General features: G+C 30.6%; 1 protein-coding gene across 1 annotated transcript; it reads left to right on the forward strand.

The window, feature by feature from the left end:
* The first annotated feature begins 1,448 nt into the window (after positions 1 to 1,448).
* LOC123291572 (integral membrane protein DGCR2/IDD-like) lies at positions 1,449 to 15,397 on the forward strand. Its single transcript, XM_044871907.1, has 3 exons — positions 1,449 to 1,928; positions 14,473 to 14,621; positions 15,147 to 15,397. Exons 1-3 carry the CDS (start codon positions 1,865 to 1,867, stop codon positions 15,375 to 15,377), a joined length of 444 nt encoding a protein of 147 aa, XP_044727842.1. The 5' UTR covers positions 1,449 to 1,864; the 3' UTR covers positions 15,378 to 15,397.
* The last annotated feature ends 1,797 nt before the right edge of the window (positions 15,398 to 17,194 follow it).

Consider the following 17,194-nt stretch of genomic DNA (forward strand, 5'->3'; position numbering starts at 1 on the left):
CAATATAAAAAAAAGTCCTTACATAATTGCATTAACGAATACCGAAAACTTAAATTGAATGACACGGTAAATCGAGTGTAACAACAATAATAACATGCACTCGTTCGAGCAAGTAGATTGCGGCTTACAAAACAGGCGGGGGGTGAAGTTAAGGTAACTCAAGTGACCAGTTCGTGATGGAGTGGTTATCTATCTACACCAAAAAACAACTTTCAATGCATAACAAAAGGGTTTTCTGACTTTTGTCCGGAAATTTGGTGTAAATAACATAAAGATATCGTTTTTTATTTCATAGTTTCGAGGTGAAAACAATACATTTCTAAAAGGAAGTTAATAAACAGACTGTAATGCAGACAAAACGGCTTCCTTATAATCGACGTAAGCGTTACGCAATAAGCTTACGCACACACTTTCACATTTTTCGTATAGGTATACGCATCCTACGCATCATATCAAGATTTTCGCAATCAATTCTTTGTTGAGTTGGTCATCGAAATATGTAACTACAGGGTGTACAATTTACAACTGCCAACATAATATTGATAGTTTAGTGGGCGATTGCCATTTTTGGAACTATCGCACGTTATAATTTGTTTACTGGTTTGGAGGTAAAACCAAAAAATGTGCAACAATTTAAAACGACCTCAAAATCCGACAATGTGTTACCAAGGAAACTAAAACTTTTTTAATCGGCTTTTAATTCAGCTTGCCATGAATTTCATGCCCCATTTAATAAACGTTCAAAAAACGCCAACTTTATAGCTTTGAGCATAATTTTTACGTAATTTTCATTTAAGTCCACATTAACTATAAATAAATTTTCATCAAATGAAGAATAGAAAACGAAAAATGTTTTTTTAACTATCACATGAGCTAAACATTTAAAAGTGTAAGTTACTTTCCGACATGTTTTTTAAGCCACGCCTCCATGTCAGTTCCCAATACAGTGTATATTATTCAATTAACATTATTACGTCACAACGATGTTTTACGAACATTTTCTTTGTCGATTGTTTTCGTTTCTCTTTTGAAAATTTCTTTTAAAAAAGTCTGAAACTTTAAAATTATCATGAAAGCAAAATAAAAACAGTTCTGCTCTAAAACTTGTATATGATATTTCCATTTATGTCCCAATTCCCAATTCCTCACGGGGCGAGCTAGTAGGATATGTTTTGTATAGGAAATAGTGTAGTGTTATAGTTTCGAAGGAATTTTCTATATACGTTAACAGCATATAGCATACAACGTAGAAACGGTCACAGCGTTATGTCGGAACGGTCGAAGTTCCACCGACGACGATAGTCCGCCGTCCAAAAACATGCTAGCACCAACATATATATGTATAGAATCTACTTACTACTCTAGTTACTATTCGACGAGCATATAGACCGAATAAGCCGAACTCGTTCACCGAACAAACTACACTCAATTATTTTAAATAAATAAAAAAATAAACAAATAGTTTCTGTAATCTTTAGTTGCCGCATAGCGCGCAATCATTTTAATCATAATAAAAACTACAAACGTAGCAAGTGCTCAAGTGGGGGAAAACACTCATACAATATTTTACTGGGAATATTCTAACAATCACAAAAAATTATATTTGCTCATTTGAATAGTTATAAAACGGGATTATTTTTTTGGTGGGATTGGAATCGGTTGTTTTGTGTACAAGAAAAAAAAAAGGAAAAACAGTGCTCCATGATGAAGTAGATTTTAGATAATAGATATAGTGCCTTTTTCATCGAAAAATTCATCGAAAATTCATTGTGATAAAAATTCTATTGTGTGTGGATTTTTAATAAATTTTTTTATTTTTATTTTGTTTTATAACAACAACAAAAAAACTTTTCTCTTCTCAAAAATGATGCTCAAAAAATTTGAAATTTGTATACTTTTTGTATGTTTGGCTTGTGTACATTTTGTGGGTAAGTTTCCAAAAAAAATAACTATTAATTATTAGATAAGTAACATTTTCGATAAATATACAGCTCAGTCTTTTTTTCAAAATAAGTTTGGACGTAAAGAAGACCCAGAAATTCTAGTGATACTATATCGAAAATCTCTCTCCAAAATTTAGGGTTTCATAAAGAATTTCGGAGTCGTAAAATTTCTGATGTCTATCTTCGGGTAAAGTAAATCCAAAAAAATTACGAAAATTATCAGAATACTACAGAAAATCTATTCAAAATAAAGGGTTTCGTAGAAAATTTCCATGGAATATATTCGATCAATATGAGCCAAATTTTAACTTTTTTTGGGTCCAACTTATTTATTTAATATATCAATTTTTATAATAACATTCCCACAATCTACATAATTTCATTGAAATCGCTTGAGGAGATTGGCGATTAACGACTATCGTGATATTGGATTCTTAGTTATAGATACATAAAGATTTATGTTTTGGATATGTCAACGATATTTTGATTTTTGTGTCTCCCTTGTCGGCTTATAAACTAATCCAAATAGTTGGGTATGGGTATGGAGGTTAGCGGGCCATGCTCGAGCATCGCGCCTCGAAGCAATGGTTCAGAGCACCTAGCCAAATAGACCCTTGTACTCTATCTCCCCTACGCTTTTCAGTGGCTATTATAACCAACTGATGTACTGAAACACAGGATCTGCCTAGCGCTGAGTTTCCTAACTTCTTCTGGTTCGACTATGGCCGGACCAAACCATTTCCTTCGCTGCTGTATGAGCGCCGGGCAGTAACTGTCAACTTTCGTCCCGCTGTACTTAAGAAGTTGCCGCATTCCGAATATGTCGAGCAGAAAAATAGTATACACACAAATCTCCTTTAATTTGAGCTGGACTCCTTGGTCCTCTTCCAGATCTTTTGTGTAAATATTACCAAAGTGCCCAAAAACGTGAAAAGACCAATAAATTTCCATAGAAAACATTCGATAATAAATAAATAGGAATTGTAGTCATAATTTCTTCCAATATTATTTTTGGCATATTATTAATGTTAGTCTTAAAAATGATTTATGATACTAACAGCAAAAAGAAAAACTTCGGAAATGCGTGTATAGCAATTGGAAAATTTCATTTATTAGTCAAGTCGGTCAATTTTGTTTAATGGCATGTGACAGACTATAAGAAGGAAGTAAAGGAAGTAGGAAGTAATGCTTTATAAATAAATAAATAAATACAATTAATAATAAATATATATTTTATTGATTTATAAAAATAAAGGATTAGACACGATGCAGAATTACACAGTTGATAGGTGTGAGTTTAATTTACCTACCCCCAACCAGAAAAGGTCGTACGTAAATTCATCGAATAAATTAAAAGGCGATTACAACGAAAGACGAAAAATTATAAAACTACACAGTAATCTGTCACTTCAATAAAACCTCGTTCGTCACTGCCAAGATGGCGGCACGAGCGACTGCATACCAATATCACAGCGCTTACATGTGTGCATTAAGAGTGTGATGACATTATTTTACCGCGAAATTTCCAATGCGGGCTTATTTATCCTCTGGGCCCTATTTATTTCAGGTACCTTATAAATATTCATTTCTCGTAATTAAAAACCTTCCAAAACCTTTCCCAAAAAAGTTATTCGACAGGATTTTAACAACACTCTCTCAAATTTCTAGCCGTTTCATTTTCACACAGTGGATTTACTTTCGACCTACATATTCAGTGTCATGGTAGCATGGTACAAGGGGGTGCAGTAGAAAGAGGAAGAGAGAGAATTCACCCAATAAATACCTGAAGCGAGCTACCGACCTGCAGTTAGACAGACGGACCGATATCTATGTTATAATAAATGATTTATGGTGTTTAATAGTTGAGCATAGTTTGTGGCTACAGTTTTTTTTTATTAAATATTCTTCTAGAAAGTTATTGTTTCCATACCGAAAATCGAAATCAAATAAAAATTTTATCTTTTACGAAAAAATGTTTCAAACAAAAGTTGTTTATTTTTTTTTAAAATAACGAATATTTTTTACATGTAAACTTTTGTTCTATCTCTAACGGTTATCAAGATGAAATTTTCACATCTGTCGACATAATTATTTTAATTGTAATCAGAAAGTTATAAGTCTGATTCCTAATTGGCATATCCACAAACAGCTTATTTTTATTTGACTTTTATTGTATTTATTAGGTCATAACTTATCGTTTAAATTTATTATCACCTTTCTATTCGAGTCAATTTTTCCATTGACATCTCGAAGGCATGCTTTATGCACTAACCATAAGATAGTGCACAAATTCGGGGTAATTCATTTTCTCAATTTATATCTCGAAAAGTATTTCAGTTTAACTGAACTATGATTGGAAAGTTATGAAAGAACTTCTTGGATTGCATACCCGAAAATCGTTTTTCATTTATTAGACTAGAAAAATTGACCATTCACAAATGAACAGGTCCGTTAGAATCCAAATAGTTTGAATTCTTCTTTGCAAGAGAACAAATAAATCTTTGATAGCTTTTATCTTGATGTTTTTGTAGTTATTCGAAAAATAATTTTTATCTGCTGTTTGTTAAACGAATTTTAGCAGTAATTCTTGTTTGATTTTCATAAAAACGAGTATACAGGGAATTTGTGGGGCCAAAATAGACCAAGCTAGATTTCATTTTTAGAAAACGTCGTTTTATCCGCGTTTTCAGGAAAAAATTGAAACATTGATTGCAAAATATGACTTTTCCTGACATCTATTGGCGACAAAATGAAGTACATTACGCGGGACTTTCAAATTTGTGTTAGAAACATTTTAAATGGTTTTTATATTAGTGATAAAATTTATGTTTTTTAAAACTAAAAAAATACCGAGTAAAGCTCGGTCATCCAGATGATCTGAGCTTTTATTAAAGCAAAAAATAATTCATGAATATTCCCAATTAGCCAAATAACTGCTGATTAAAGATTCAGTTAACCTCAAATAGTCTTTGACATTGATAAAAACAATTTGATTTAAATTTTTTTTTTAGCAAGCTACCTCTTTAATTCCCATCAACTTAATCAAATTCATCATTCCATATTATCATTATTATAATTTGTTCTTTTTGTTTCTTAGTGTAGTACATTAAATGTGTAAATAGAAAAGGATAATATTAATAACAGTTTTATAAGACTATCCTTTACACTTAGTGTAAATAGTGTATATACACTAAAGTACAAAAAGAACATATTATACCTATATTATTATGGCTAATATTAGATTTGAGTTTGATTATGTCTGTTCAAATACGTATAACTAGCTCGACCCGAGCGGAATTCCGCTCCCGTCGTTACTATAACCAGCGGCTACCCTGTACCCGTGGCTAAAAACAACAAACAAGAAATTTCGAAAAACGTGGTGAAAAAACTCAAAAATTATTAAATTATTAAGGAGAACATGTATTAAAAATAGTAAGAGTATTTGTCTAGCGTGTTTTTCCTAAGCGGTACATTGAAAATGAGTTGTGAATCATGGAATTTTGATAAAAGAATAAGGAAAATAAAGCTGGGACAGAAAAAAACTTGCTAGAGTAATAATATATCAGATATTTATAACGATTCTAAGTGTACACATCTATTCATAAAAAAACGACGTAAATTGAACTAGTACAATCAGTTTTCCCGACTACAGTATGTCTCATAAGTCGTTAGCCATTCATTTAGGGACGTTCTCAAAAAAAATAAGTGTATGCAATTATTTGAGACTTACTTTTCAAAATTTGAGAATGGATTCTGTTAGAACTTGGAAAAATTAGACGAAAATTAGTCGAGTAATAAGCAAAATATTAAGAATCGACCCTCTTTGTCAAGTGGGCTGAGTTTAAAGTTCAAGTTTCAGTTAAGTATCATAAGGAAATGTGACCCTGTCTGACTGCAATCACCCTGTATGACTGCAAATTTTCAAATTGATATTCCTATAAGGGTGTCTTCATCTTAAATGCGACATACTGTATATATAGACTGATTAATACATTACCACACTTTTCCGCCACGCAGTTTTTTTCTAAAACTTGTCCGAACCCCTAAATAAGAGCCAAAACTTCACAATTTTAGTAAAAATTTTACATTCAATTTATGCCGAATAGCATTATAGTTCGAAAACTTTTATGAATATAGATGCTATACAAGGAACATATACATTTCCAAAAATACCAAGATGGATCGATTCATTTTTTTATGTATTCGTGTGTACGAGTAAATAAAAATGGATGCTGTTAGCTTGCATTGATGTAAGATCTAAAACTATAAAAATATGATGATACCTAACTCATATAAATTGACACCATTGAATAGAACAGAACAGAACAGTTAGTTTAAAAAAAAAACCGGATATTTAACATTATCATCACTTAATTATTAATAATAATGATAAATATTATGGAGTATGGACAGGCAAAACAGTTCATGCTAACCTTTATCATAATTGGGATTTTGGGAAAAAATTTGTTTGTATGTTTTTTTGACAAAAACGGAAAGATCATATATAATCGGGGAGTTCATTACATTAAAACTGCACTTGGTATGGTATGGTATGGGTATGGAGGTTAGCGGGCCATGCTCGAGGATCGCGCCTCGAAGCAATGGTTCAGAGCACCTAGCCAAATACACCCTTGTACTCTATCCTCGCTACGCTTTTCAGTAGCTATTATAAACACAGTGATGTACTGAAACCCAGGATTTGCCTAGCGCTGAGTTTCCTAATTTCTTCTGGTTCGACTATGACCCGACCAAACGATTTCCTTCGCTACCGTATCAGCGCCGGGCAGTAACAGAGAAAGTGGATCGATGTTTATTCTGAATTTTCTCCGCATCTGTCACATGCGGGAGATTGTCTTTTTCCAATCTCATGTTGGAACTTGTTCAGGTTATCATGCCCTGTGAGTAACTCTACGATGACTCTAATATCAGCTCTGTTTAGTTTCAAGAACTCCTCGGCTCTGTTACCGAGCGAGTTTCCTTCACCCAACAGGCTTTTGGCGATTCGCCTTCCCTCGTAGCTGGTCCATGCCTTTAATTGTTGGTTTTTCAAATTATCTCCTAATCTGTTAAGACCTTCTTGGTATGGCATCCTCGCAAGCTTTTCTTGAGTGGAAGCCATGGTGGTTCCCAGTTTGGCCAGCTTGTTTGCTCTCTCTACCGTTCCAACCAGAGAAACTTCGAAAATGAATCTATATTGTACCTATCGTTAAACAAAATTGATTCATATGCGAAATTTCGAATTCTGTGTAAGTACAGTTTTACTGTGGCGGGCTCCAAGGCTGTTGATAATATCTCTTAAATTAAAGATTGAATATTATTTTCAATGTTAAATTCAGACATAAAAAATAAATTTTTTTAAAAAGGATTTTATCTCTATTATGAAATTTAAAATGAACCGTAAAATATTTTAATTACGTAAATTTGATTATTAAATTATAATTAGACATAATTACTCTTAAATTTGTTTAAATTTTTTTAAAATCTGATCTCCGTCTTATATGTTCGTCACGTTTCAAATTATTTTTATTCTTAAAATTTTGGCCACGTGATTTATATTTTGAAAATATTGTTTAATAAATATTATCACTGATAAATAATATCAAAAAATTTTTGTAGTTATTTTTAAGAAATAAATTTTTGGAAAGGAAAATAATTCCTCGTTGTTTTAAGTGAACCATTATATGTATCGAGGCATTTACTATACCATTTACATGTAAACAATTGAAAATTAGTCATAACAGCCACATTTACACCAAAATTACTCCCTCTAAGCGTAAGCGTCGATTTGATTTCCCCAACCATGACTACTTTTTGGTTAATTCGATGGGCATTCTCCCAATGTTTTAAGGAAAAATATTTCTAAGGAATTGAGAAAAGTGTGTAACGAATTTCGTAACAACCGTAACTATATTATAGAAAGTTCGAAGTAAAAACAGTCGAATCGTGCATATTTAGAACTTCAGCATATTTAGAAAGATGTTAAATTTCTTCAAAAAAGCCATAAATTCGCAAAAAAAATTAATCCAAAAATATCAAAAATGAACCAATACCCTAAAACTATTGTTGGTGGTTGGAAAATCATGCGAAATCCTTTTTAATATAAAGTATGAATGATAATGAACTAGAATTTTAATGAAATAGATTTGTCTCTGTAGGATTAGATTTGATTTATAGTTCTAAATTCATGTTATGAATATATTATTACCTTATTTATCTGTTAGAAAGCTATCGTTATCGCGCCTTGAAAAAAGACACCAATAACATTTTACTAGCGTTCTTTTTGAGTTCGAAATAACGCAAATATCAATTTGAATGTCCCGCTAATGTAAATTTTTTCGTTAACTATGAAATACACCAATAGATAGCAAGAAGAGTTATATTTTGCAGTTAATGTTTCAGTTTTTTCTGAAAACACTGATAAAACGACTTTTTTTTTAAATCTTTTTGTTTCAAAAACCTTTTGCATACTCAATTTCATGAAAATCGTTGGAGCCATTTTTGAGATCGTTGATACATAGATATATACAAGAATTGCTCGTTTAAATGTATAAGATACATACTTGAAACTTTATGAGTAACTTCTTTTTGGCGAGTCTACCAAATTTTCTCTCTACGACTTTTTTTTTCGAAAGTGTCTGCGCGTTTTCAAATGAGCATGATAACATCATATTTAAGCTATGCGGTCTGAAAAAACGTAGCAGAGATTTATCGGACACTAACATTAATAATAAGGTATTCCACTATTTTTGAAAAAGTATCTCAAATAGTTGATTTTGATATTAAAAACCCACCAAAAATTTATTTCGGAAAAATACACAAACTTTCTTGCCAAAAACTAAAATTTTAAACCTTTTTTAAACTGTGAAAAACGCGAATATTATAAAAGCAAAATGTGCTTTTTTGACTCGAAATCAGAATATTTAAGTATATTTTTACATAAATTTTAACTTTTTCCAAATTTCATTATTTATTTTTGACTAACGAGTTTTGTAGTCTGAAAGTAATATTGATGTGATAGCCAATAGTCATATCCATTCTAATAATAATGGGTTGTTTATTTGCAATGTAGTTGTCACATAATCTGTGAAGTGATCTGATATTATTAAATATTAAATATGTAATTATATTGTTCTGAGTAATGATACCGACAATATTATACGGGCTGTTCCATCCAACAACTGACCGACCCCCATCATACACACATTATTATAAAGCTTTTATAATAATGGCCGAGGAGATCTTGAAACTAAACAGAGCTGATATTAGAGTCATCGTAGAGTTACTCACAGGGCATGATAACCTGAACAAGTTCCAACATCAGATTGGAAAAAGACAATCTCCCGCGTGTGACAGATGCGGAGAAAATTCAGAAGAAACATCGATCCACTTTCTCTGTTACTGCCCGGCGCTCATACAGCAGCGAAGGAAATGATTTGGTCCGGCCATAGTCGAACCAGAAGAAATTAGGAAACGCAGCGCTAGGCAAATCCTGGGTTTCTGTACATCAGTTGGTTATAATAACCACTGAAAAGCGTAGCGGGGATAGAGTACAAGGGTCTATTTGGCTAGGTGCTCTGAACCATTGCTTCGAGGCCCCATGCTCGAGCATGGCCCGCTAACCTTCATACCCATAAAGCTTTTATCAGATAGACTGAAAATAAGTTAGGCATATTGTTTAAGGTTTAATGTCCAAAAGAGTTGAGTTTTCTGACTGTTGTCCGGAAAATTGGTATAAATAATTCACTGTGAGATTTGTATCAGCAGCATATTTCTATGTTGGTTTTGTGTGTTTTTTTTTTAACAAGCCAGGCAGAAACTTATATTTTTTTCTCATGCTTTTAGCTACATGAAAGCTCTCCAAAAAAATATATCATAAAAATATTTTTTTATTTCATTCCATTCCCATTTCAAATATAAACTAACAAGGACTCTCTATAATAAGGACTTTATGCCTACATAAATACACTATATTTTTAATGAAATCGTTTCAACAAGATTTTTATTAGGATTCCGCCAAACTAAATTAATCCTTTCGCGTAACGTAATACAACCAAAACTTCAATAATTTCCATTTCCTTCGAAATATAACGATTGAAAATTTACCAATCATTTGGCTTCCAAAATCATTCTAGGTTGAATCAAAAAATTTCAGTACATTTTCCATAGATTCTCATACTGAATCCTGAATTGCATATAATGTTTCATACTTGACTAATTTTACTTAATTATAAAAAAAATATACAATTTATCCTTTTTTATCACATTTATTAGATAAATAGTATTATCCTTGTTCTTGGTTGGGGTACATTATCATTTTATATTTATTGCTAACATAGCCTTGCAATTGGCATTATATACATATGTACAAAAATATTCGGGATAGTTCAGGAGCAATAAATTATAGAAAGAATTTAGCTCACATTTTTGCATCCACAAAATTGACAATGGACCTTTGTCCTAAAATTTTTTTTATTGCTTCAAAAAACGTTCCTTATCGAGCCAAAACATCGTGATTTGAATGTACTTATAGAAAGAAAGGAAAATAACACTTAGTGACTTCATAACGTGCTATTGTCATAGAGACTACATATTAAAAGTTTTTTTTGCAAGAATAAGGTAGAAAAAATTATTTACTTGCTTATAACTTTTATGTTTAGCAATCGATTCAAATTTTAACAAAATCGACGCCAAGACAAAGGCGGCCTTATCGTATCATTGTGATCAAATATTTGATTACCATTTCTCAATATTTTCGACATGTCTTTTTTTTAACTATTTTATCTCAAAAACGGTGAGGTGACGGAAACAAAATCAAGAGACAAACTTGTTTAAAATCGTCCAAAAAATGAAATACAATAAGTTTCAAATCAAATATTTGATAGAAAGCACTTGGCAAAAAATGTCATATGGCAAAAATAGTTTAGAATAGGTTCAAAATATAAGATCCAATGGGCTACCTTCATGATTTTTCAGCAGAATTTGCTTGGCCGAACAAATAAACGCGCGCGATGACTATGTTGTATTCATACGAACATTACACAACCTTTTGGCCTTTATTCGACTTCGATTTCTTAGATTACATACCTTATAAAATTTAAAGCTATTTTTTTCCCGTTCGCTGCCCAACTTTCAATAAACTTATCAAAGAAACATAAAAACCGTGACAAACTACTAAACTATAATGTAACTATTTCAAAACTCAAAATAAAGAGGTGTGGGAGCTAGTAGACAGAACTGAGGGTGTGTAGATAAAGTTCGATGGGTGGGCAGGTTATATCTTGTTGTCTCATCTAAAAACGGGAAACACTTAACTTTATTACCGGCTACTTTTCTTCAAAAAAAAAACAATGTTTACAAAATAAAACTCTGCTAATATTGACCCAGTTTCCCATATTATTAATTTCATTGTGCCATTTCTTTTTGGCTAGCTGGGATTGAGTATGCAATAAAAATTTGAAAAATTTCGTTGACTTTTGACTTAAACTATCTTAATCTCTGTCCTTACATTAGTCTTAAAAGAAAAAGCGCAAGATTTTTTTTCATAAACATGTTATAGAATAGGTACTTAAACTTTGCCCTGCTACAAAAAATTTTAACGGGCAAAAAGAGGCACATAAACAAAAAGCTTTCAAATAAAAGTCTTCAATATAAAAAACAAATCCTTACTTAATTGCACTAACAAAACATAGTAAACGTAAATTGAATGACACGGTAAATCGAGAGCAACGACAGAACAGGCGGGGGCGTGGTTAATAGAACGCAAGTGACCTGTTTATGATGGGGTAATTAATGATAAAAAAAAATCCAATTTAATTTCTTTTTAAAATAATAATATGTTAGTCTAAAAAATGTAATAAAAATTGAAACAAATTTTAACAGGATAATAAATTTTTTACAGGATAATAAATTTGTAATATGTTCTTTTTTGTTGTTCAACTCATTAAAATGTTATTAAAAAATTTTATTTTGAATACCTTTTATACATTTGTAGTGATGTTCCGAATATACCGTATGTACACCGATGTTTCCAAGAGTACAAAAAGCAAATTTGGTAACTTTTTTCATGACTTCATAAAGTTCTAAAATTGTTTTTTAGATATTTTGAGTGAATTTTTTGTTTAAACGCATTAATTTAGAGTCATATTTTGCATTTTTTGTGGTAGTTATTCGTTTATTTTAACCTTAATACCAAATGTGGAAACCACTATACTGCATTTTCGAAATTTATTGAAGATACGTTTAATTTGAGAAAATATTTAAAAAGTTGGTACCAAAATTAGTGGGATTACATACTTGATTGATCAAAATTTGATAAAATTTGCGTGTGGTGGAGCAAAATCAAAGTTTTTGGATTTTTATGACGTCACAAAGTTCAAAAAATCAATTTTTTAGATATTTTGGCCAAATTTTATCGTATTTGAATAAAATACGCTTAAAAGGTATTGTGCACCGTTAAGCTCACTACGCTAATGTCTGTATGTGCAGATTCGTAGCACCACTAAGAACGTTTTTAATGTAAATATTTAATAAAACATAATAACTACCCCCTTATTAAATATGCATGAATTAAAAAATAAATCGATATTCGTAATATTTTTTTGCGTGTTTAAAATTAACATTTTAATAAAATAATTACTAAAAAATTAAAATTGTAAATTATTAAAAATTTACCTTTTTGTAAAATAGGGTCATGTATTGTTTTATTCATCTGTGTTGAAGTTACAATACTTTCAGCCATTTTATCACCCAATCAAGGACGAGATTTGAGTCTTCAAGATTGGGATCTGAATTCGACAGAATTCTACATTAAGTTTTTAGTTCTACATCAAATTTCGGACCTGTATCATTAACCAGAGGAAAGGGCATTTACTGCATTTTCAAAATTTATTGAAAATACGTTTAATTGGACCAAATATTTAAAAAGTATGATACAAAACCATCCGATATTTGAGTCCTCCTCCTGTATGAAAAATACCTATAAATATTGCCAGTGAAAAGAACTTTTCTAAATTGATTATGGCCGAAAAATCAGAGAAAAGTATCAATATATCTATGTTAGAAGGCCGGGCAGAAATCACCACAGAATTTTGAATCCAACTGAAAACTTTCGAGTTTGTTCTTGTTAGAAAATAAACAGAATTATCAATGCCAGGTTTCTAAGCTTTTCCATATGTAAGCCAACTTAAGTAGATACCCTGTATATATATATATATATATATATATATATATATATATATATATATATATATATATATATATATATATTGTGTAGATATAGCTTACGAGTTACTACATATGCTATCGATTCGGTCTCGTGACCTACATTAAAATTCTGTAGTTGTAGTCAAATATTCTTTTTCTGTGTATACAGGAAAAATTTCATTTCGTAGATGACAAAAAACATTAATTTATCTTTTTTTTTTTTGTCTACGTTTTACTACAAAGTAATAAAAAATTATTAACAAAATGTTGGCAAAACTGAATAAAAAAAACTTTTATAAAAAAATGGGAAAATATTTTCAATACTTTTAAAAATAAAACACCAACCCTCAGGATAAAAACAAAATCAACTCTTCTTGTTCCCTATATCTTTACACTTAACAATAATATAAAAGTATATCGATTTTCGAGGTGTGAATGTTTTTTTTTGTCGATGAGAATTCGTGGAAATAAACAGTCAATGTTAAAATTATCAAATAGGCAACTTGTATGGCGTAAATGTGAGTGTTTGTTAAAAACTGTTATACATGTGTATAGCGTATATGTAATACAAGTTGCCTATTAATTAATTTTTTAAGTCAACATTGATCGTTTCATTTTGAACTTTATCTGGTCAAATTAAACCAAAATATAGGAGTGAAAATACAAAAACACTATCATAAATAAAACCTAAAAAGTCCTCATCGATCCGATACCTGAAAAAAATGTCAGATTACACGTATTACGAAAATCGCATCATTTTTTGCCAAGAATTTCACATCATTTGGCACAAAAAACGGCAAACTAAGTATTAATCGTCCAAACTGTGCTTTAGAGTTTAGGGGGTATTTTGGGACGCTGTTTACGAATCTGAAATCAGATTACATGAATTCAATCACGTCTGCCGAAAATCATGCTATTTTTGTCCAAGAATTTGACTTTTTGACACAAAAACGGCAAACTAAGTATTAATCGTCCAAACTGTGCTCTAGGAGGTATTTTTGGCCCCTGATTACGAATCCAATGTTAGATTACATGGATTATGTCACGTTCTCCGAAAATCTCGCCATTTTTGGCCAAGAATTGTGCTCTAGAAGGTATTTTTGGTCACTGATTACGAATCTGATGTTAGATTACATGGATTATGTCACGTTTTCCGAAAATCGTGCCATTTTTGGCCAAGTATTTCATAGTTGGTGCTATTTTTGGTCGCTAATCATAGGACTGATTGTACACCCTGTATTATAAGACTGTAACACCCTGTAATATAAGCATCATCATCATGTTATAAACTCAAATACTATAAATTTTATATGCTTTAATTTTGCAGATGGTATGGAAGAAGATTGCGTTGATTTTCAAGGACAAACAGTGGCGCATGGCTTATTGTATGTACCGGGTCCTGCCGTTTGTACGATGTGTGTATGCTACCATTCTGAACCAATGTGGTGTAAGGCAATTTACTGCAATCCACCATATGTGAGTACAATATTTACACTTATATTTCACACCAAAAGTTTGTTCTTTTTTATTGGTCCTCAGTGTAAATAGAAAAGGATGGTATTAGTATTACAGTACGAGTTAATTTATCCTTTTCTACTTAAATTCGGTGTAAATAGGGCACATACACACTCTTGGATAAAAGAGAACATATCTTTATTATGATTTTATATCATTTGACTGCAGACAACCGGGATCTGCTCAAAATGAAAACGTATTGTTTTATATACAGGGTGTCAAAATATGTTGGCTATATATAGAAAACTTTTTTATTATAAGGTTTACGAAAAAAGTATATTCTTTGTAAAAAGCTCTGCTTTCAAAAATATTAACATTCAGCTATTCACTTTTGACACTGAATATACAGGTGTTCACAAATTAAGAAAGTTAGATAGGAATGTTATACGTAGCTAACTTAGCTCCCTGTATAACCTAATTTTAATTTAATTTAATAAAAAATTTAATTAAACTAATTTAATTTTATATCCATTTTTTTTTTTTCAGTTTTGTCGTAAATTTCGTGTTGGCGAACGATGCTGTGAATTTGTATGCTTAGATCCACCCGGCGATGAAGCCTTCTTACAATTGGAACGTTATCGTAAAAAATTAGCAATGCAATCAAGTCGATCCGCTTCAATCAATCAATTATCACATACAAATTATACTTTATTAATTGGTTCATTAATATTTACAATAATTATACATAAATATTGGCATGTAGGCAAAGAACAATGACCCTCATTCAATTATTATTTATTTTTACATAATATTAATAATAATAATAATCATAGCAATAATAATAATTATTTTCAAAATCAACTATTGAATAAGAATTGTGAAATAAATAATACTAGAAATGAATTCTTTTTATCACATATCGTCGTCAATAATAATCAAAATCACCGTCCAATTTGTTGACATAAAATACACACATATCTTACAAATTACTAAAAAAAAAGTTTTTTAAAAAAATCGTGCACAGATAATCGGGACAATTACGAAACACTGTTTGTGTCAATATTTTAAACAAAATAATAATTTTATTAAATATGTTTTGATATTAACACAAACGGTGCTTCATCAAAACTACTAAGAATATGAAGCACCGTTTGTGTTAATATTAAAAATAAAATAAAAGATTTATCCAAAATTAACGCAAGAAATAATTTTAGTAGAAAACAAAGGTTTTTAATTAAATTAATTAAAAATTATAAATTTTTATTGTTTTCGCTGTGTTCAATTTTATTTTAATTATCTGTAATAAATAAAAAATGTGTCCTCTGCCTAGAAGCAAATCGACCTTTGTCCAGGATTGGGATGGTCTAGTGACACGATCCGGTGGCTTAAATCCCTCGTAAAGGATTGCGTTTTTTAAAATGTTCGGTTTTTTACTCGGCAAAGATAACATTTTGTGTTAATTAAAAATAATTATATTAAAAATTAAACCGTTCACAGCGAAAACAAAAAACGATGATTTTCGATAAAATTTCACGATTTTTGACGAAAATCAACAAATTAAATGGATACGATTTATCCAACATATGTCGTTCGATTGGTTTTTTTATTCTCTACAACTTTCTTACTTACCTTTTTTATCTATCTTAGAATTTTATCTTCTAGTCGACCAAATTTTGCTTCTCAATTCAATTTTTAGCATTCTTTAGGGCTTGCGTTAATTAAGGAACATTTTACATTTAAATAAAAATTCATTCAAGTTTGTTGATGTAAAAAATGAGTTAAAGATTCATGACTCATGAGTGATTTTTCGATAATATATTACTCTTAAAGGTGGCTTTACATTTCACCGAATTAAACACAAAGTTGTGCTTCGTAAAGAGCATGGTGAAAGCTCAAATGATTAATCAAATTTCGTAAGATTAATCATGGAAGCTAAGTAGATTACAGAAAAGCTAAAAAATACAATTTACGATATATTTCAATTTTTTCATTTGAAATAAAGAAACATTTACATTTTATAGATTTGCACAATTTTCCTTGGAAATTTATGCAAATCGCTTGTTCTTAACACAATTGGCCATCCGTAAATTACTTGTTTGACGTGAAAAAATGTAACAAGAGAGTCTGGGAAATTCCTAAAGTCAGAAAATGAGGAAAGTGATAAAAGTGGAAACGCTTCAGAAATAGATGTACGACGTAATATATAGATGGCTCTCAATAACAAACAAAGGAACAAATTGCCCGTAAAATAAAATTAATAAATTAGAAAATATTTTTTTAACAAAAGATATTCATTATTGCTCAGTTAAAATTATGAGACTTTAATGCTACGAAATACTCTATCTAGCGATAGAAAATAGAACTATATAATAACAGAGACATCTTTGGTCTTTTCCTTCAATGAAAAAATCTACTGAGTGTAACAAATATACTTTTCATTTTTTTTTCACTCGTTGCGCTGACATCGTAGCGTTAAAATCTTATAACTCTACAAAATACAAATTCAGAATCGTATCAAGAAATTTTTTAATGCAAATACAAATACATTTTAGACAAAACAAAAAATCTATCTTAGTAGAAAAATTAGTTAACAA

The sequence above is a fragment of the Chrysoperla carnea genome, chromosome 2 (genome assembly GCF_905475395.1).
Source record: "Chrysoperla carnea chromosome 2, inChrCarn1.1, whole genome shotgun sequence".
NCBI classification, from domain to species: Eukaryota; Metazoa; Arthropoda; class Insecta; order Neuroptera; family Chrysopidae; genus Chrysoperla; species Chrysoperla carnea.

What these genes read in the sequence shown, in the direction of transcription:
- LOC123291572 (XM_044871907.1), top strand. Translation starts at nt 1,865, where the DNA reads ATGATGCTCAAAAAATTTGAAATTTGTATACTTTTTGTATGTTTGGCT. An exon ending in GGCTTGTGTACATTTTGTGG is followed by an intron (nt 1,929 to 14,472) that starts GTAAGTTTCCAA and finishes TTAATTTTGCAG; the next exon opens with ATGGTATGGAAGAAGATTGC. An exon ending in TTTACTGCAATCCACCATAT is followed by an intron (nt 14,622 to 15,146) that starts GTGAGTACAATA and finishes TTTTTTTTTCAG; the next exon opens with TTTTGTCGTAAATTTCGTGT.